The sequence below is a fragment of the Dasypus novemcinctus genome, chromosome 6 (genome assembly GCF_030445035.2).
Source record: "Dasypus novemcinctus isolate mDasNov1 chromosome 6, mDasNov1.1.hap2, whole genome shotgun sequence".
Lineage (NCBI taxonomy): Eukaryota > Metazoa > Chordata > Mammalia > Cingulata > Dasypodidae > Dasypus > Dasypus novemcinctus.
In genome coordinates, this window is record NC_080678.1 from 110612854 (window position 1) to 110634774 (window position 21921).

General features: G+C 52.8%; 1 protein-coding gene across 1 annotated transcript in view; it reads left to right on the top strand.

Annotated features, from left to right (window-relative positions):
• The first annotated feature begins 835 nt into the window (after positions 1-835).
• LOC131278787 (disks large homolog 5-like) overlaps positions 836-21921 on the top strand; it is a 90927-nt gene continuing 69841 nt past the window's right edge. The window contains 2 exon segments of the mRNA XM_058299247.2: positions 836-850; positions 18593-18661. Of these exon segments, the coding sequence (XP_058155230.1) occupies positions 18619-18661 (43 nt within the window). The 5' untranslated portion in view covers positions 836-850; positions 18593-18618.

A 21921-nucleotide genomic window follows, 5' to 3' on the forward strand; every position in this document is an offset into this window, starting at 1 on the left:
AAAACACGTGACGTGTTGCACACACCATCCACCTCAAAGGAGCTCCATAATCGACGTGGTTTGATTAGGTTTAATGCGTAAAGCTAGAGAGGAGTATGTATTATAACAGGGGTTGGGACAGTCTCTCAGAGGCCCTTGCCTCGGATTTCCATTTGCTCGACGTGTGGTGACTGTGTTAAGGCAGATTTGGGCGCGTACCTGTCTATCTTTTGAGACCATTTTAAGAGGCTTAAATGGATGACCTTAGAATGAAAAAGTGGCTGACCCTTAAAAGTGGTTCCAGAAGAATCAATGGCATTACCAAAAACGGTCCAAAAGCTCTGCCTGATGAAATAGTAATACTGTTTTTAGCCACCATCGTCTCTAACCCTATTCCTGTAGATTGCCTATCGGACTTCTGGTCATCAGTGTCTTATTGCCCTTCCTCTCACCTTGAAACAACTTTTATTTTTTTTTGCACTCACTTTCCCATCATTTCCCTCTCCCAGACCTCTCAGTCCCATGGAGGGAAGTCTCTCTACTACAGATGGGACTGGCCGGTGGGGCGCTGGGAGAGGAGGGCGCTGCTGACCCTCGCCCGGGAGCAGCCGAGCTGGCAGACTCCTACTGCATTTTCCTGCCTGAAACCCATTTGGATCTCCCTGTGCTTCGTGTTTGCTTTGCTCTCTGGTGCCCACCTCACCCTCCTCTCTCCTCTTTGATGCTGTCACTGAAGACTGAGAAGCTTGGAAAGTGCAAGAACAGTTCGTAGACTCAGAATGTTTGCCCCAGAGGAAAACTTGCATGTTTGCACAAAGCCACGCCTGATGGTTTCCATTTAAGTGAGGAAGCAGGCCGCCGGCAGGCTGTGGTAAGTAGGAAAGTTGGGGCTCTGTCGGGCTGGACGCCGATGGTCTGTCTACCACCAGATCTGGATTTTTCAGATGAAAGTGGCCAGTCGGCCATGGGTGGCTGCCTCCACTGCTGCTGCTGTTTCAAGCACTTTGGAGCCTGCCGGTCTGCCCCTCAGGTCTCCTCTTTGCTTTTCTGAAATGTCCTTGTAAAAATAGATATTTTCTGGAGATGGCTTGGCTGGGCTCACTGGCTGTGTCAGTCTTTCTTCTGCCCCATGAGCTCCTTATCTCATCTTTGCTGATGGTACACTGGCAAGGGCTGCCTGTATTTTTTTTCCCTCTGTTTTCTTCTGAAGATTCTTTTAAAAGATATCCCTTTTAATCATTTACTTGCCTATGGGAAGGAGATTCTATAGAATCCCATAATCTTGTTAACTTTTTCTTAAATTTTTATTGCCAGAGCAATGCAATGTTCATTTAAAAAAGAGAAGACAGAAAAATATTCCAGAAATATACATGGTAGAAAGCCTGGGGTTCCTTCAGTTATTTGCCGGGGGTTCCAGAATGGGGAAGGCAGAGCAGTCTACGTGCTGTGGGCAGGAGGTGCCGTTGAGGATGGCGGGGAGGAGGCGTTAGGCCTTAGTGGCATTTAAGGGTGCTGGGCTCTGGAGGTGGATACATCTTGTTTCAAGTCTACCTGAAGGTCTCTGAACCTCAGGTTTGTGTCTGTAAAAAGGGTACTCTCAATATTTCCTGTGCCGGAGTGCTGGGAGTTTTAAGTAAGTTAATGATTTTCATGGCTAGAGTCTCCTGCTCTCACTGTGGGCAAAGTCTGGATTGGTTTTCATCGGATACAGGGCCCGAGTTGTGGCATGGGTGGCCTCTGAGGGTGGTCTTGGGGGACCCAGGGGCAGTGTAGGGTTTTAGGAGGCCCTGAGGTCATGGGTAGCTGTGGGGCATGTGCAGCCAGGACGGGGACTCCCAAACTGGGCGGCCCATCAGCATCGCCTGGAGAGCACCTTCAGAAGCCGGATTCCCAGGCTGCACTCCTGGATGTGCTGATTCTTGGATGTAGGAAAGGGCCCCGGACTTGGCATTTTCAAAGAGCAGTTGGATGATTCTGATGAGGGGCCAGGTTTGGGGGCTGATGGCCAGAAGCCAAACTGACTGACTGTCCCTCCCCCTCGAGTCCCACAGCAGGCAGAGAAAGCTTAGTGAGGACGCCCTCGGGCTGCTTTGGGCCACGCTGCACAGCTGCTTTAACTGCAGGTGCTGGCGTCTTCTGCCTTCAGCCCCTTCCGGCAGAATTGTAGGTTGGCTTGTGGACTGGGAGTTCTTGGTGCTGTCACCACCTTTGCTGTGTGACCTAGCTTAAGTTGTCCTCCTCTGGACATCTGTGAAATGTCAGGGATATGGACCTCCTTAAGCTCTAAGGAGGCTGAAGTTTAAAAGAAAGCCTGGGGAGGCAGACTTGGCCCAGTGGATGGGGCATCTGCCTACCACATGGGAGGTCTGGCCTCCTTGACCCATGTGGAGCTGGCCCATGTGCAGTGCTGATGCACACAAGGAGTGCCCTGCCATGCAGGGGTGTCCCCCACATAGGGGAGCCCCATGTGCAGGGAGTGCACCCCATAGGGAGAGCCGCCCAGTGCGACAGAAAGTGCAGCCTGCCCAGGAATGGCGTCACACACAAGGGAGAGCTGACTCAGCAAGATGATGCAACAAAAAGAGACAGATTCCGGGTGCTGCTGATAAGGATAGAAGCAGTCACAGAAGAGCACACAGTGAATGGACACAGAGAGCAGACAACTGGGGATGGGAGTGGCAGGGAGAAATGAATAAAAAATAAATCTTTAAAAAAAAAAAAAGAAAGCCTGGATCCAAACTTCCTCTGCACTCCTTACTGAGCTGGTGCAGTAGCTAGAGAGAGCAAGCACAGTGATCCAGCAGTGAGCCAGGCAGGGCATCTGCACTCGGTATAGTGGGGGGGGTGGGGAAAAAGGAAGCTCACATCTTTGGGGTTGGTGCATTTTGCTGTCATTTGGTGTACTCCTTGGTTTTGGGGGGATAAGAAATTTTGGTTTATGCCCTATGCACAAAATAGTGAAATATTTTCTCTTTTTACTCAAATCAACGTTTTCTCTTGAGGGAGGCCAGTGTGAAGGATAACCCACATCCTTTTGTACATGTGAAACACTTCTCTGATCTCCTCCCCCATTTCCTGTGGTTGACTTGTGGCAATTGAGAGACTGCAGTGCGTGCCCAGATTTTGCCTTGGGGAGGGGCTCCTCTCTGCAGCTCAGACAAGAGTGATAGTGGGTCTGTTTTCTGAGCATTGGAGTGAATATAAAATTGCAGTCAAGTTGAAGGTAAATGTGAGTGCTTGGACTCACGGAAATGTAGCTGTAAACCGGAACACGACAGAGAGCTTTGTTCCTGGATTTGACCGAGGAGAATACTCGTGGTGGTTCATCTTTCTTTGGTGCGGGGAGGACCCGGCCAGCAGGTTACCCGCATGAACACTGCCTCATTGAGTGGGCTGGTGCCATGGGTCTGCAGGCCAGAGTCCACTCTAGGAACTCCTCAGCCCTGCTTTTGGTGTACATTTCATATGGAAGTGGGTTTCTGCATGTGCGTGTGTGCAGCTGTCCTTTTTGGAAAACGTGACAGATGCCCGTGGTTTCGGGAGCGGACCCTCTCTAGTATCCTAAGACTCCTCTTGGGTTGGAAAGCCATCTGCCTTAGGCCTCCCGGAAAGACCCAGGGGCCTTAAAGAAAGACTAGATGGAGGAGGAGAATGGTCCTTTCAGTTTTCCCTGAAGGCTCTTCCAATCCCAGCCACTTCAAGAATGTTAGAGAAGCAGATTGGGTTTTGGAGTTTAATGCACGTCAGCAGTTGGTATTAGTAAGCCTGCTAAGAAGTAAGCCCTGTGAAGTGGAGCTCTGGGAGGCATATCTGCTCTTCGAACCCCCCGTGGTGGGCCCAGGAGCTTCCTCTTCTGGCCCAGAGCAGACCTCAGGAATGAATCCATCCACTGGGGGCCCCTTCCCCGCAGGGCCTCAGTGTGGCCTCCTGCTCTGTATTTACTGCTGCTGCCTGGCCCCCAAACGACCAAATCAAAGACTTGGTTTCCTTTCTTTTCACATCCACCCTCCACATTCCCCGTGGCAGGCCAGTGCCTCCTTCCCCCTGTGGAACACCGCTCCTGCCTCCCTGAGTGTCCAATTTGTGTCTCCTTTGTGTCTTTTCCAGAAAGCCTTCTTGCTTCTCCTGTCCTCATAGGTGATATTTCCCAGGTTCTGCCCTGTGTATGCCTAGAACCGCACTTCTCTCACGAGTGTTTCCTAAGTCCTGGAGCAGGCCCTTCCCTCCCTCCCCCTCCTCCATTCCTCCCCTCCCCTCCCACTTCTCCCCTCCACTCTCTTTATCCAAGGACTTCACGTGGTCAGGCCATGGCTCTGGGCTTGCCACTCACCCTGCAGGCTCCCTGGGATGACCCCCAAATAGGCTGTGCTGGCTGGGGACGCCCTCCCCGGCCCAGCCTCCAGTTCCTGCGTCAGCTGACCGCCCTCGTGGAGGCGTTCTTCAGTGCCTGCCACCTGGCGTGTCTCACACTCTCTCCTCTTGCCTAGGTAGCTCTTCCCTTTTGGGTGCCCTGCCCCTATGAAGTGGACGCCCCAACCAGAAACCCCAGCACCCTCCTGTACTCCCCACCCAGTGTCTCCGTGACCTCACTCCCCCACCTCTGCACAATCTCTTGTGCCTTCCCTCCTCAACTCCCCCGAGACCGGGGATTCAGGGGAGCTCTTGCCAGAACATCCCAACTGTTCCCCTGTTCCTGTGGAAGCAGAGAGCAGTCTTTTCAGCTCCTGGCTGCTGGAGGTCACCCCTGCTGGCTCCGTCCTGTGCTCAAAAGCCTCTGGCATTCTTGAATTCCAAGACTGAGGAGCTGGGGCACTGGCCTGTAGGAAGCAAATTCACCGTAGGATTGTGCAAAACTGGGTGGGGCTTGAGGTACCCTCAGGGCTCAAGGATTTGGAATGAGCAGTAGGTAACAGAGAGAGAGAGGATGTAAAACTCTTGTTTTTGTGTTTATTTTCCTTCTTGTTTGTGTGTGTGTTTTAAATATGAGTAGAGGAAATGAGGAGTAGCTTCTGGAAGCAAATTGGCTAATGGTGAAAGTAGAGGAGCAAAGGGACTGGAAAAGGCACACAGTGCCCTCTGGGAGAGGGTGATACTCGGGACACCTGCACATGTTAGCTGTAACATTCGTCAGGAGTTCCTTTCCAGTCACAAAGCACTGTGGCATCTGTTATCACATTTCCTGGGCACAACCCCCCTGAAATGCAGATAAAGACTGTTTAAATCCAATGGATGTGTCATGATGATGAGAGGGAGTGTTGCTGGGGGGGGGAGAGGTGGGGTGAGGGGGTGGGGTTGAATGGGACCTCACATGTATATTTTTAATGTAATATTATTACAAAGTCAATAAAATAAAAATTAAAAAAAAAAAAGACTGTTTAGCCTCCGTGGAGAGATGAGGAAACTGACGCTCATGTCCGTGGTCCCCGGATTGGTAGGTGGCTAAGCCAGGGAGAGCCCAGGTGCATCTGTCCCCTGGCCTGTCCTGTCACCACTGTACAGTTACTTTGTGCCTCCCCCACCTGGTGCAGGGGTCCTGAAATGTTCAAATTCAGCAGGAATACTGTGGTAGGGGAGGGATTTGCCAGGCCTTGCTGCTCCTGGGGGCCCAGGCTTGGAGGACTTTTCAAGGTGCCCCACAAAGTCTACGAGGAAGGTGGCAAGGAACCGAGCAGCCCATCACTGGCGTTGCCGGTATTGGGATAAGAAGGGTTGCTGATGAAGACACGACCTTTCCTTTGTATCTCCCCCTCCTCCACCTTTGTGGACTGAAATCACCCATGAGTGACCTTTTGGCACCTCCTTGAATGAACCCTGACCTTTGACTGCACCTGGCGTGTCATGTCCTGCCCCCACCTTCCAGCTCAGGCCTTGGGACTTGAGCTGTTCCCAGGGTCTCCATTCCCTCCAGCTGCTCCCTGGCTTCCCCTGATCTGAGATGAATGGAAAGTGACCACTTGGAGGGGTGGTGTGGCATGAAGGAGACAGTGGGGAGAGTCACCTTTTGCAGTTTTTAAAATAAAATGTATTTAAGTATATCATTTATATATGAACACACATAAACCATAAATGCACAGTAGCATTTGTGAATTGACAAAACAAACATGCATGTCCTCATACAAGGCTCCTTTGCATCTCCTCACCCCCAGCACTTTGCATTGCTGTGAAACATTCGTTATAGACTGTGAAAGAGCATCGTCAAAATATTACTGCTAATATAGCCCCTATCTTACACTTGGTATATTTTCCCTCCATCCTAATCAATTATCAACACCCTGTATTAATATTATATTTGTTAATCATTCAGGAGAAAATGTTCTCATATTTGTCCTGTTAATCAAGGTCTGTCATCTACCACAGAATTCACTGTGTGATACAGTCCCATACTCTGTACAGTCCATTCAAAGTGCACACTCAGTGGCTCTCGTTTTCATCAGAACTGTGCTGTCATCACTTCAGTCAATTTTAGAACATTTTCATTACTCCAAAAGGAAAAATCTCATAGCCTCTTATCTCCCCTATTGTGTCCCTTAGTATTGAAATATCTTGCCGTTGCTGCAAAATATTATAATATTACTGTTAACTATTGTCCACAAATTACATTAGTTGTAATTTTCCAGCATTTCACCATATTCTTAGCACTATATAAAAGAAGAGCATTTTTATATTTATGCTGTCAAACACAATCTTCATCTACCACTGAAATCACTGTTATACATGCCCTGGATTACTGTCTGGTTTCTATTCAATTGGCATTTACTTCCACATAGTACCCCTTTCAGCCCCAATCACATTTATAAATCAGCCGTGGTAGTTAAACTCTCTGTTAAGTGTTGCCATCAATTCTGTTCATTTTAATAATGCTGCATACATTAAGCATCAGCTCCCATTCATTCTAAACCCATCTTCTGTTTCCTATAACCCATACTCTAGAGTTCACCTCTATGAGTTTACTCATTGTATTTAGTTCATGTTAGTGAGACCATGCAATATTGGTCCTTTTGTGTCTGGCTTATTTCACTCAACTTAACATCCTCTAGGTTCATGCATGTTGCCATATGCATCCCAACTTTGTTTCTTCCTACAGCTGAATAGTATTCCATTGTATGTATATACACATTTTGTTTATTCATTCACTGCTTGATGGACACTCAGTTTGTTTCCATATTTAAACAATTGTGAATAATGCTGCTCTGAACATAGGTGTACAAATGTCAGTTTGTGTCCTTGCTTTCAGTTCTTCTGAATATCCTCCTAGTAACAAGATTGCTGGATCATATGGCAGCTCTATATTCACCTTCTTGAGGTACCACCAAACCGTCTTCCACAGAGGCCTCTTGCACTTCTTTTGCCTTCTAGTCCAGGCACTGGTGTCATGAACAGGTTCTCGAAACCCCATTGGCCCATTCCATTGCCTGCTGCCTTCTAACCCAGAGATATTTCTCTAGCTTGTTTCAGAGATTGGACTGGTCTTTCCTGGGTGGCCCTGGAGAAGTTGATGGTGGGATGAGTGACAGGGTCAAGCAGTGGGGACCAAAGCCAGGACCAGAGGAGAAGGCTTGCGGCTGAGGATGTGCAGCAGGGAGTCAGAAACCCATTTCTCCTGCTTCTTCCTTCCTTCCCACTGTTGGAAAGGATAACCTTGGCTGCAGAGTTGAAAGATGGCCCCCAGGCCACTTCCTGGCAGCACCCCCCTTGTCAGTGATCCAGCAGTTGGTAGCTCTCAGGTGCTCTCCTGAGTGTCCTCATGGAGCAGGGGGATGGCTGCTCTCGTCCTGTGCTGTCCACTGGGGCAGGGGACTGGTGAGTTAGGATAGGGTCAGTGGATGGGTCATGTTTGAATCTGGACTCACTTACTAGCTTTGTGGCCATGGGGCAAGTTGTTTATTCCCCCTGAGCCTACATTTCACCATCTAGAAGATTTGCTGATAATAGTATGTGTCTGGTAGGATTCACTGAAATTATCCATATAAATAGTGCCTTTTCTGCAATAAGTACTCAGTGTTAGCAGCTACTAGGAGTTGGGAGTGTAACTTCAAGCCTTGAGCCATAACATGTAAGATGCCCAGTGTACCTTGTAGGCTCTCCCTAAAGAGGTCTCTGATTCACCTCCACCAGTCTCCTTGCTATGCAAATTCAGGAGATAGGTGGACTGCAGGTACAGTTTGGGTCAGGAGTGAGTGGCTTATCTTTCGCACCTTCGCTATTAAGCAGCCTGGGCATAGCAGGTCACTCTAAGCATCAAGAGTACATGCTGTTGTGTTCAGTGTCTTTACTTGGACTTGTGACTTTCCTCCTACGCCACTGTCCACTCCTCCTCTGTCGTCTTTGTTGGTTCCTCTTATCCCCCACCCTCAAATGTTGAGGCTTTGGTCCTTGGACCTCTCCTCTATCCTCCTCTATCCTCCTTAGGTGATCCCATCAACTCTTGTTGCCTTTTTCTTTCTTTTTTTCACTCTTTTTTTTTCAATTAAAGCAGTTATAGGTTTACAGAAGAATCATGCACAAAGTTCCAAGTTTCCATATAATCATGCCTGTCCCTCTCATTAATATTTTGCATGAGTGTGGTACCTTTGTTACAACTGGTAAATCAATATTATTACAATGCTACTGTTAATTATAGTCCATGGTTTACATTAGGGTTCACTCTTTGTGCTATACAGTTCTTTTATTTATTTATTTATTTATTTACTCTGTTAACATACACACAACCTAAATTCCCCATTTTAATCACTTTCATATACTAAGCGTATTCTGACATAATTCCCAGCTTATTTCTCTGATGCTCACCCCTCCCCTGAACTTCAGACTGGTCCATCCCAGGGCCTCCCTCGTGGCTCCGCTCGTGAGTCTGTAGACATCTCAGACGCAGCCTGGCCACACGCTAGCGCCTTGTTTTTGCCCCTCCTGCCTGTTCTCTGACAGGTTTCCCCATTTATTCCCCGTCCAGAATATCCCTGCCCACCAGCCACTTTGCTCCAGCTCACTCCTGCCAGCCTGGTCTGAGCACCAGTGTCGCTCTCCTGGATGCTGCAGTTGCTCCCTAACTGGTTTCCACCTTCCCGACCTGTGGACGGTGTTCAGCGCAGTGTCTGGTGATCTTAAGGTAATGTAAGGCAGACTGTGTCTGTCTTCCACTCAGGACCTTCCCAAGGTTTCCCATCTCATTTGGGATAAAACCCAGTATCCTCCCTGGGGTGGACAGGCCCTGCAGGAGCCAGCTTCTGCTGCCCCTCTCACTTCTGCACTCCACCCAGATCTACCGGCCTCCTTGCTGTTTCTGGAACTCATCAAGCACAGTCTTGCCCCAGACTTTGCACTTGCTTTCCCTCTGCCTGAAAGGACATTTCTCCAGCATTCTGCATTTTCTTTTTTCCCCTTAAGATTTATTTATTTATTTCTATACCCCGCCCCCCTTCATTGTTTTGTGCTTGCATTTGCTTTCTGTGTCCATTCGCTATGTGTTCTTCTGTGTCTGCTTGTCTTCTCTTTAGATGGCACTGGGAACCGATCCAGGGACCTTCTGCAGTGAGAGAGAGGTGCTCTGTGTCTTGTGCCACCTCAGCTCCCTGGTCTGTGCATCTCTTACTGTCTCTTCTCTGTCTCTCTTTTTGTTGTGTCATCTTGCTGCACCAGCCCCCCACATGGGCCAGCACTCCACTCAGGCGAGCTCACCTTCACCGGGAGGACCTGGGACTCGAACCCTGGACCTTCTGTTTGATAGACGGAACCCAATCACTTTAGCCACATCTGCTTCCTACTCCGCATTTTCCTAAGGTCTCTGCTTAAATGTGGCTTTCTTAGAGCGGCTTCCCTGACCCTTGGACAAAACAGCCACCTCTCCTCCCTACAGCAGGCACCCTGCTGCATTTTTCTCCATAGCAATTATCACCTGATACAGTTTATATTTGTTGATTGGTTTACTTTGCTGACCACCCGCCTCCCGCCAACGTGAGCTCCATGAGGGCGGAGACTTTGTCCGTCTTGTTCTTTGCTGCATCCCGAGTACCTGGAATGGTGTTCAGTGAGCATCTGGTCAATACTCGGGGGCATCTGAGTCCCGGGGGCAGTGTCCTGTCCAGAGCACGGGCACTTCTTCTGGTGCCTCCGGCTCCTTGCCTGAGGCCACGTGCACATGGCTGTGAGGACTGGGTGAGAAAGCAGATGCAGGGCCTGGTGCTATGCCAAGCTCATGGTGGACACCCGTATTTGTTCTCATGGAATGGTGGAATTGGGAGCTCAAGAGGGGAGAAGGGGGATGGCTGGGAATTGGCCACGGCTGGCGGAATGGTGGCAGGGGTGCGGGGGCCCCCTTTCCCTAAAGGAGAAGAAAGCAGAGGCACAGGGCTGCACTCAGACATCGAGAGGCTGGTGTGCAGCGGGGGGGACACCCATTTGGAGGAGAGCCGTCAGGTCCTGGGGGTGGGGTAATAGGAGGTACCTCAGGGGCTCAAGCAGCTTGAGCCATAAAGCTGCCCCATGTTCTAGGGAAGGCTGGTGGTCATCTGCCAAGACTAGCTAGTAGCAGCTCACAGTCTACACCGCAGAGGCGAGGCTGTGCCCTGCCATACCTAGGTGGCCAGGAGAGCCAGGTTACCGGGGAGAGGCAGGCTTTATGGCCCTTTTGCCTCGTGCCCAATCTAAGGCTCTTCCTGTCTCTCCTTGTTGCGGCATAACTGAGTCCCCAGAGCCCACCGCTCTCCTTCCTTTTGTACAGATGAGGAAACAGCCAGAAAGCTGAAGCACCTTGCCCCAGTTGCACAGCTGGAAGGTGGCGGGTTTGAGCTGGGCCATCTGGCCCCGGAGCCTGTGCCTGTGCCCGAGGTGGTTGGTGTGCTCTGTGGGGGACGCGGGGCGGTGCAGTGTGCGAGGGAGGCAGCTGCCTCTTCTGTGTCTTGCTGAGAAGGGGACATGGAGCACTGCTGGGGCGCTGGAGCTGGAGGGAGCCAGTGCTGTGCCTTTCCAGGAGCTGCTTCCTGCCCGCGTGTCCTCTCGTGCTCTCAGAGGTTTATTCCAGGGCAGAGGCAGTGGCTGCTCAGGCTCCCTGTGCCCTCTCGGTTTTGTCCTCATGCCGGGGACACTCGCTGTGTGGAGCAGGCAGAGAAGAGGGGAGCTTGCTGCTGCTGTTGCTGCAGATGCTGTGGCTGGTGCCTCTGTGCCCACCTCTGGGGTGCAGGTCAGGCTGGGCCGCATCCGTTGATCATGACCGTGTGCCCTGATGATCCTTGCATGGTGGTGGGGGCTCCTGGAGCTGGTCCCAGTCCATCCTCCAGCCTCTGGGGTGTGCGCTGTGGCCCAGCTCCCCAGACCCTGCTGAGGGCCCTCCTGCTGGGCCTCCTGGGTGGCACACTGTCTCGTGGCTGGCCAGATGACAGCAGGAAGCAGGACTTGTGTTCAGTGATGGAGAGGCAGGATGGAGAGGTGTTCTCACCTCAGGCCCTGGGGCCAAGTTGAAGGTCTTGGAAACCTCCCCCCCCCTCACCCCCCTGCCCGGTTCCCTTCTCCCTCTCCTGCCTCCATCCCGAGGCTCTAAAAAGGAGAGGAACCAAGGAAGGTGACTTTCATCAGACATAGGCCTTTCCAAAAACCTCCAGGAACCTTTGCTTAGCTGACAAGGGAAAGCAAGCTTCCTGACTGCTATTTTTTTTCTTCCAAAATTCAAGACTTCCATCTTTCCTTCTTCATATGCCAGAAAAAAAAAGAAACAAAAGTTAGTGAGAGAAGGCCTTTATTTTAATAGTGTCAAATGATTACTTATGGCTGTGTATGCTTTGCTTTCCCTCTGTTTTCTTATTTTTGCCTTCTGAGCAGGTAAGGGGGCAAAATTGACAGCTGAGAGTTTCTCAGAATCTGCTCGTTCAGCCTGTTACTTTATAGGTGGTCCCCAGAGTTGTGGGAGAAGGGTTTAAACTATGAGCTTGGAGCCCAGCAGGCGTGCTTCCTGGTCGTGCTGCCCCCTACAGATTTTCTGTGCACGCTCTCAGCTTTAACTCTCCGGTTACCTGGGAAATGGATACTCCCATTCACCCTTGAAAGACAGACTGCTGTCCTTACAATGACTCAAAAAGGGGGAAATGAGCATCATTACTCGGGTACGTCAGCAGTTTGATTATTTTTTCTTTAAAGATTTATTTTATTTATTTATTTCTCTACCCACCCCCTAACCTCCAGTGGTTTCTACGTCGCTGTCTGCTCTCTGTGTCTGTTCGTTGAGTGCTCGTGTTCTTTTTAGGAGGCACCAGGAAATGAACCCGGGACCTCCCTTGTGGGAGGGAGGTGCCCAATTGGTTGAACCACATCTTCTCCCTGAATATTCTTGTTTAAAACTTTGTCAAGGACACTGCAGCTGCATCTCAGCTGGGGAAAACCAATTTTAGGTCTTTAACTTATGAACCTGATACTTTGAAAGGTGCCCGGTTGGGTGAATCTTTGTCTGACCCAGAGGTAGCCAGGGTCCTCTGTTACCCACTTCTTCGGGGCATGTCAGGAGAACAGTGTTTCCCCCCCACCCAAGGTGGGCACGTGCATGTGCAGTGCAGCTGCTCGCGGGGCCTCAGTCCCCCATCCCTCGGTCCCCCATCCCTCGGTCACCTCTCCTGGAATGCTGGGGGCTGGCAGCCTTCAAGTCTGGGTCTCGGGGCCCGCAGCCTTGACTGAGCTGTTACAGTGCGGGAGTCTGAGGCCCCCAGGGGAGCCGCAGGGCCCTGGGCACAGGCCTGCAGGGAGGCTTCTTAGCAGCTGAAGGCGCCCTCCCAGCACCTCGGGGACCTCGGAAGCAGAAAGGGGGCTCTGTACCGGGTGATGAGCGGACAGCTCCCCCTCCCACCGCCTTATCTCTGCAGCACTGAGTTGAGTGATTCTCCAGGGAGGGCTGACCCCCCTCCCCTTTTCAGTCTCATTTCTTGCTCAGCTCAGAATGCCTTAGAGGGGGGAGGAGGGCGGGGAGGCAACAAGGACCCCCGCCCCTGGAGCATCTATTCTGGGCGGCCCTGGGCCTGGAGGCTTCTCACTTGCACAGGGTGCAGGTTCTGCTGCTTGTCTGGCTTCAAGCTGATCTGGCTTCTCTTGTACTTATCCAAGTCCACCAGCCCCCAGGGACCACTCACTCCAGACCCCTTCCTCCAGGAAGTCCTCCCTGACTGCATTTGCATTTCTAGAGCCAGGCAGAAGTACTGTATACAGGGGCTAAGAGCACAGGCACTGGGGCCAGATTGCCTGGCTTTGTTTCCTTGTTGTCCCCTTATTAGCTGTACCATGACCCTTATTAAGCAAGTGGCTCCATTTTTCTAACCCTTAGTTTCCCCCTTTGTAAAATGATGATCATGATAACCACAGGATTGTTAGGGGAATGAAATGAGACAGTGCATGTGACGTGCTCAGCTCAGTCCTGGCACTTAGTGGTCTCCTTTGAAGATAAAAACAGGAGCATACCCTTGGACTGCTGTCCATGCCAGCTGCTGTGTCAGGCGCCTTTTATTTATTAACTCAGATGACCTCACAACATCTCCATGAGGTAAGTCCTGCTATGATCCCATTTTACAGATAAGCAAATGGTGGGCACAGAGAGGCTAAGTCACTTTACCTAAGGGCACACAGCTGGTAAATGGCAGAGTTGAGAGGTGACCTCAGGCAGGCTGGCTCTGGCATCCATGTTCTCATCACGGCAGTGTGCTGCCTCGGTTTACGGACCCAGAGAGGGGCAGGGATTTCCGTAGAGTCTCACAGCAGGCGAGTAGCCCCCAAGGCTTCTGGGCCCCGGGCTTGTCTTCTACTGAAACCTAGCCCGGTGCCTCTCAGGGCTCAGGGCGTGTGTCGGGATCCTGACCGACACCCATGAGTGTGGGGTGGTGGGTCCCTCAGGGTGTGATCTGGAGGTGGGCAAAGGGGGGGCCTGGGAGTGCACGGGCAGCACCCCCTGCTCTGCCTTCAGGGAGCCCAGAGCCCCCGGGAGCACCGCTTCCCCTGTCCCGAGGTGCTGGGGAGGGGGACGGAGTGGGCGGGGTCCCGCGGCCAGTGAGCCTTTCCTTGGAAGGCTGGGCAGGCAGAACGGGAAGAGCTCCGCCTGGTGTTCAAGGCTGAGGCGGACGAGTCCCGGGTGAAGGGCTTCATTGCCGGGTGGAAGAAGAGTGTGTCGTGGTCGTCGTGGTGTGTCGTCCGTCACCCCCCACCTTTGCAAGCTGCAGGTGAATGAAGGGTTGCATAGAGGGCACCCCCAACTCTCTTGGGCCCTGCAGGCTCGGGCCCTAGGGCTGGGGTGTTCTCTTTTTTCGCTCGGATGATTTTACTGGAAGTGCTTTTGAAGTGGTCCCTGTGACCTGAGGGCCTGAGTCACAGAGTAAACAGAATTCGCAGAGGCCAGGCCCGGCCTTGGGAAGGATGCAGACACTGCCCAGGGGCCAGGCCTGTAGTCCTGGGGGTCCCCAGACCCAGTCGGCCTCCCCCCCAGGGCTCTGCCACCACTCGCACTGGCACCCCATCTGCCCATCTCCTGCAAGTGCGAGGGCCCCTGTCCAGACCACATCTCCTGGGAGCCTGTTAGAAGTGCAGACCCTCAGGCCCCACCCCCATTGGAGTGGGAAACTGTCCTTTGACGAGGTCCCGGGATAAGTCCTCTGATGGCAAACTTGCAGATCTATCACTCTGACCCACTGAAGCGTGGCCTCAGCCTTTTCTTTTCTGGAAATGCTTCCAGATCGCTCTCATCCTACTGATTTCTCTGGGTCCCCTGGGGACTTCTGCACAGGCTTGGGCTTGGGGCGCTGCAGGAGCCTCTGAGCCTCCTGAACCCGTCCGGGCTCTGTGGGGGGGTGGGGGACGGGAGGGGGCTGCTTCTGCTTCCTGGGTAGCCCGGGCCTCTCCGTGCGCTGGGGAGTGCTCATCATCTCCCGTTTCTCCCTGCGGCCCACGTCTGGAGCTGCCTCAGGTTATAGGGTGGGTTGGGGTGGAGACTGGACTGGGCAGTGGCGGACCCTGAGGGCCACTGGGCAGGGAAGCGTGGGAGTGGACGGGACTCGCATCGGCCTCCGGATTTGATTGTGAAATTCCCGGGACAACAGCCTGGAAGGACGCGGCGTGACTCCAGGAGGGTCTGTCTTTGCCTGTTCCCGACAGCCCTGACCACACAGGCTTTTAAGACAACAATAGGGGCAGAGACAAGGTGTGACCAAGACAACAGCGTCTTCGGGCTCCCCCCACCCTCATGACGTCCGAGGCGCTGAGAACATTGTAAAATCTGGGCTCTTTCCAATTACAATCGCTCCTGCCCCCCGCCCCCGGCTCCTAGGAGCCCTGCCAGCTGACTTGGGGGGGGAGGTGATGCCCAGAGATGCAGAGAGATGTCACCCTTCCCCGGGTCAGGACTGGGGGACCGGGCAGAGGGACAGAACATGTCGGGGTTGGCCGGGGGACTCCCCCCGCCAAGGGAGGCGGCATCTGCCACGTTAATTAACAGTGGAATGCACCATGGGGGGGTGAACAGGGGGGCACCTGAGTGGAAGGTGGGGCGCCGTTGATGCCAACCTTGAAAATGAGTGGAGAGCAGGCTGCAGCGTCGCAAGGAGGATTGGGCGTAGCAGAGGCCTCCGAGCAGAATGTTTGCGCCCATCTGTGCCGGCTTTTCTTAGGAGGCGTTTTACCGAAAAAAAAAAAAAAAAAAAGCCACCCAGCTAGCTCCCTTACTCCCATTAAAAGAAAAAATGGGGAGCAGATGTGGCTCAGTGGTTGAGTGCCTGCTTCCCATGCAGGAGTTCCAAGGTTCAATCCCCAGTACTGCTTAAGAAATAAAAATTTAAAAATGGCGATTGAGTTTAGGAGATAGACCTTGCATTGGGTTCTTGATCTTGAAAGATACCAGTGGATTTGCCTAACATGAAATTTGACTTGGTTTCACAGATCTGTAAGCAACAATTAATATTTATGGAATGGGAAGAGAGAGACTTTGGAAAACATCATGTTGCGCATTGTTTTGCTGAGACCAAAATGTGGAGGTGTGAATGGACAGGAAAGCTGTAGCGGGGTGGGTTGACTTTAAATATGGGAGGCTGAGCCTTGAATACGGTTTTGTTTTGTTTTTTGAGGTCCTGGGGCTAGGGACTGAACCCAGGACCTCGTCTGTGGGAAGAGGGTGCTCAGCCACCGAGCCACATCCCAGCCCCTGAGTTGGTTTTTTGTTTGCTTGCTGTTTTTAGGAGGCACTGGAAGCGAACCCGGGACCTCCCATGTGGAAGCAGGTGCTCGGCTGCTTGAGCCACGTCGGCTCCCCTCATTCAGTTTTCAGTGAGATCGTAGAAGTTCAGGATGGATCAGGGTTTTCTGGGTCCATCTCCCTTTGGAGCTGGACACATCCTGGGTGATAAGCACAAGCCCAGTGAGCGCCGGGCCTGCTGCGAACATGGGTACCCAAGGGGATTTCACCCCAAGAAACTGGAGGCCCCTGGAGCAGGAAGCGTGTCGGTGCATGTCCTAGCTTGTGGAGAGCTGCAGCTTCCTCCAGCATCAACCTCTGTTCCCAGTTCTGTTGCTGAAGGCCATATAGGATGCATTTAATCCCTTCCGACAGTCCTGTTTGGATTAGAACACCTCCCTGTTCCCTTCCATCCAGTCTAAACACCCTCAGGTTCTTCAGAGCTTAAACCCAGAAAGTGTGCTAAAGAGGCTGCGGTCATTCCTGGCCACTGTCCTTGTTCTCCCCATTGCCTAAATCCTTCTTTTTCCTTGCTTTCTCTTTTTCCCTCCCCTTTCGTCTCTTTTTCTGATGGGCACACGTGCCCGCTCACCTGCACACCTTTATGTTCAGGTGCCCCTCCCACTCGGCTTACACGTGTGGTCTTTCCATTCCCCCCTTGGGGTCTCCTGCCCCCCTGTACAAGTCTTTGAGTCCCCCTGGCTATTTCTGCCCCATCTCCTCAGCATCTTCCTCCCCTTCTGAGGATGTCCAGGTGTAGGGTGGCTAGTCCAGAGTGGAGGTGGAAGAGAACCCCTTAAATCTGGCCTCCACGTTTCTGTTCCTGAGCCCAAGAATTTATTCCTTCTTGGCAGCTTTTTGTTACCAATACCCTAAGGCTTGTTCAAAGACTCCACTGCAAAAAGCCACCTCTGGCTTGCCCTCCCAGTGCCATGGTGCACAACTCTTCACTGCATAGTTCTTTTGATTCCAAGTATAAAACACTGCATTCCTCTCATCAGCCTATTTTATTTGATCCATAATCTCTGCATGTTGTGCTCCACCCCCAACTCCCAGTTAAGAATTGGAGTTGATTTTCCCTCCCTCTTAATTTTCTGTCACTGGCAGTCTTTTTTTTTTAAGATGTATTTTTATTTATTTCTCTCCCCCTCCCCCCCCAATCTGCTCTCTGTGTCCATTCACTGTGTGTTCTTCTGTGTCTCTTTTGTTGTGTCATCTTGTTGCATCAGCTCTCCGTGTGCATGGCACCAGTTCTGGGCAGGCTGCGCTTTTCTCATGTGGGGTGGCTCTCCTTGCAGGGTGCACTCCTTGGGTGGGGGGCTCCCCTATGGCATGGCACTCCTTGTGCACATCAGCACTGTGCATGGGCCAGCTCACCACACAGGTCAGGAGGCCCTGGGTTTGAACCCTGGACCTCCCATATGGTAGGCGGACGCTCTATCAGTTGAGCGAAATCTGCTTCCCACATTTGTAGTCTTGATAAGCAAAGCACACCATTTGTTTCTAAAATCATTAATAATTAGAGTCCCAGAAAACTGAAGTGACTTGCTGGGCCTGACTTAGCTTCTTTAGGTAGACTTGAGTTGTGGGTTCAGAAATGGGGATTCCAGATCCAAGGTTTGTTTTTCCCCCAGATGCCAGGAGGACAACATCTTGGCTTTGAAAATATCTGAATTCAAATTAATTGTGTCCAGAGATCAGGAGTTAACATTGTCAACCAAGACTTAAAAAAAGGAAAAAGGAAAGCCTGTGTTACTCCCTGGCTTTGGTGATGGTGTAATTGCTCATAAGTTTATGAGTAATGTTTAATCAGGAAGAAGACACTGACTAAATTATTAAGGACAGCTAGGACATAGCAGAACAAATAGTTCGGTTGATGCTTAATTGATGCCCTGCTGCCTCTGCCAGAATCACGTTGATAACAATCTGCAGGAAATCCCTGGGGCCTGTTGTACCCTGGCTAAGCCTTTCCCCAGATGTCCCAGCAGGAAGCCAGTGCAGTGACTCCCAGTTGCCACTCTGCCCCTTGAGCTGCTCCCCTGAGCCAGAATGTTGCAGAGAGGTGCAGTGGAGGGCTAGGTGGACTGCCCCTTCTCTGCCCGGCTCTTTATTTTTATTTTCTTTTAAGATTTATTTTACTTATATATTTCTCCCCACCCCCCAACCCCATCATTTGCACTTGTTGTCTGCTCTGTGTCTTCTTTAGGAGGCACTGGGAACCGAACCCGGGACTTCCCATGTGGTAGGCGGGCACCCAGCCTCTTGAGCCACACCCGCTTCCCCCTGCCTGGCTCTTGGTTCCTGAGTTCTAGTCCCGGCGTTGGTCGTCATGGCCTGGTGTTGACTGAGGCCCAGTTGGTCTGGCAGTTCTGTCTGGGTGAGGCGAGCAGCTCCTCCGGGGCTGGTAACCATCTGTCTTCCTTCTGCCCTCAGGCTCCACCTACAGCATCCTGTCCATCATGCCTTCGGACTCGGAGAGCAGCAGCTCCCTCAGCAGTGTGGGTGAGTACCCCGCCGGGAGGTGGCCAGGCGGGTGGGGTCTGGGTGTGGGCTACAGCCCCCGGCTCCTGGGCTGGATTCTGGCCCTCACTTGTCACATCCCTCAGGACTATCCTCTCCCATCATTTCCATTCTCTTCCTCCTATCAGCACTTAGTCCTCTTTTTTTTTTAATCTTTTCTTTTTTAAAGATACATAGATCACACAAATGTTAAATTAAAAAATGTAAGAGGTTCCCATATTACCCCCCCCACTCCTCCCACATCAGAACCTCTCCCATCAGCACGGCACCTTCTCTGCACTTGATTACATTTTGGAGCCCTGCTACACTGCATGGACTTCAGTGTACATTGCAGTTCACACACTCCCAGTCCTCCCAGTGGTTATGGCAGGATATTTAATGCCCTGCATCTGTCCCTGCCATATCATGGAGAAGGGCAGGACTCTGGTTCAGGTGTTAGAAAGGAAGGGGGTGCAGGGGGAGGCACGTGTGTTGCCATTACCCCCCCCACCCCTTCTGTGGTCACTCCTCGGGCTGAAGTGTGATTTGCTGGCCTGGCGGGGGAGCAGCTGCGGCAGGCCAAGCCGCTGCCCCCATAATAGGGTGGCTGGTCGGACTCACCGCCACCCCTGAAGGGAGCTCGGCATGGGCGCAGAGTGCCCTCGGGTCTCCCCTTCTCGGCAGCCATGCTTCCGCAGCCGCCCCTCTTCCCGGATGGCGCCACACGATGCCTGTGGGGCGGCACTTTTCTTCTTCTTTCTCCCTGCGCAGGCGCAGGGCGGAAAATTCTAGTCTGCCTTTTTCCCCTCCCTCGACAGCAGCAACAGCCAGGCGTGGGTGGAAAAATCTAGCCAGCCCTTTTCCCCTCCCCCGACAGCAGCAACAGCCAGGCCTGGGCGGAAAAATCCAGTCTGCCCTCCACCCCAGCAACAGCAGCCACTAATCCCTAAACCCTGCCCCTTCCCCCAGCAACAGCGACAACTAATCCCTAACTACCACCCCTCCCCCATCTAGTACCGCCCACTGACTTTTAGCCGGCGACCAATCAGAACAGGGCGTGGCTTCGACCAATCAGCCTTCCCCAGCCCCTATAAAACTGTTGCCTCTCCCTCAATAAAGTTGGACTTGCGTGTTTACCATGTCTCCGCGGTGGTTCTTCTGCCGTGCGCCCTCCAGTCTTGAGAGCCCCCGACAAGAGCCTGGCCTCCCTTGTCCCCAGTTCATCGCCTGCTTCTCCGGGCAACCCTTTCGTCGCCTGCTTCTCCGGGCGACCCCTTCGTCGCCTGCTTCTCCGGGCGACCCCTTCGTCGCCGGCTTCGCCGGGCGACCCCGTCAGCCGAACCGCGCAACCCCTTGTGAGACCGATCCCTCGTTTGCTGCCGGACCGACCCCTCGTCCCAAGTGGGACCGACCCCTTGTCCCAAGCGGGACCGACCCCTCGTCCAGAGCTGGACCGACCCCTCGTCCGCAGCCAGACCCCACCTCTACCGACCGAGCAAGCCGCCGCAGTTGGCGCCCAACGTGGGGCAAAGCAACCCCACCACAGCACAACGTGGGGCAAGGCAACTCCACCACAGCCTCACTCCATAAAACTGGCGGCCCCCCCCTCCTCTCTTCTCACCTTGGGACTTCTCTCGTGCAACATTGCTGCTACCTGAGCCTTGGCTACCTCATATGATCCACGGCGGTCTGGGAGAATCGCTGGATGGCTTTCTCCTTCCATGTCGGGGGCTTATACCGACCCGCTATGATTAAGAGGAGCCTTGGATTTCTCGGGAGCGTGTGCTTGCACGTCTGAAGTAATCCTACCACAGCCCTACCCCCTCCTCTCTTCTCACCTTGGGACTTCTCTCGTGCAACATTGCTGCTACCTGAGCCTTGGCTACCTCATATGATCCACGGCGGTCTGAGAGAATCGCTGGATGGCTTTCTCCTTCCATGTCGGGGGCTTATACCGACCCGCTATGATTAAGAGGAGCCTTAGATTTCTCGGGAGCACGCGCTTGCACGTCTGAAGTAACCCTACCACAGCTCTACGCCCTCCTCTCTTCTCACCCCTATCTTTTCGCTCTGCATTGCTGCTCCTGAACCTTGGTGACCTCATATGATCCACGGCGGTCTGGGAGAATCGCTGGATGGCTTTCTCCTTCCATGTCGGGGGCTTATACCGACCCGCTATGATTAAGAGGCGCCAATAAAACTCTCAGGAGCGCGTGCCTGAGCACCTCCACCCCTGCCTTCACCTCTGCCTCCTCCCCTCCACGCTTGCTCCCCTTTGCCTTGCTCCACTGCTCGTCGTCCCGCCCTCCCCTCGTCGGGGCCTTCTCTTGGCCTGCGACCACCGTTGGAGCCCCACCGGCTCCGACCCCTCGTCTCACCGCGCACCTCGGCTCCCATTGCCACACTCTCAAGGTAAGGGCCCCTTTTCTTATCGGCTCCAAAAGGCCATTAGCAATGGGTAACATCCTATCTGCTAAGCAAGCCCCACAAGTTCGGGCCCTCGCTGGTCTCCTAGACACTCACCGGTGTAAGATCTCTCTGAAACAGCCCCAAGTCTTCTGTAACCGTGGCCCCCCATGCCGCCATCGCTCTCAAGCAGCTCCAGCCCCGCTAAACGGCCCGCAACCCACTTTCCCCGGCCTGCGGCCTGCTTTCTAACATCTAATAACGTTTCTGCTTTTGCCTCCCCATACTTCTGCGGAGCTTCCTCCTGTCTCGACCTCACTCCTCTTCTCAGCCATCCAAAGCATCCTTTCTCGTCCCCCGCCCCCCTCCTTTTTTCGCTTGAACCCCTACTGCATTGCAGATTGGGCCGCCCCATGTCGGCCCGCCCCATTAACATCGGCCTCTCTCGCGCCCGTGAAGACTTTGGCCTTCTTGTTGTCCTCGCCTACGTCTCCACCACTCCCGACGCTGCCGCCACCACCGTCGCTGGTGCCCTGACGCGACTTGTCCTCACCGCTGCGATCCTCCAGACCATCACACAGTCTGCCTCTACCGCTCTTCGCCGCCAAGAAGAGATCAACTCCCTGTAACGCACTGTCATCCTGGACTTTTAACAACAGATGGATCTTATAGCCGCCGAGATCAACAAGAATTGGACATTGGCCACCCTTGCTTGCAACGGCAAGATACCACCCCCTAAATTGTACATTTATATCCCCGTCATACTCACCTCCCTCTTCAGCCCCGCTTCTCTCATTGCTTACTGCCTCTTGGGCCTCAGCTACTTGTTGCTGCTGCCATCCTGGTCCTTATTTGAA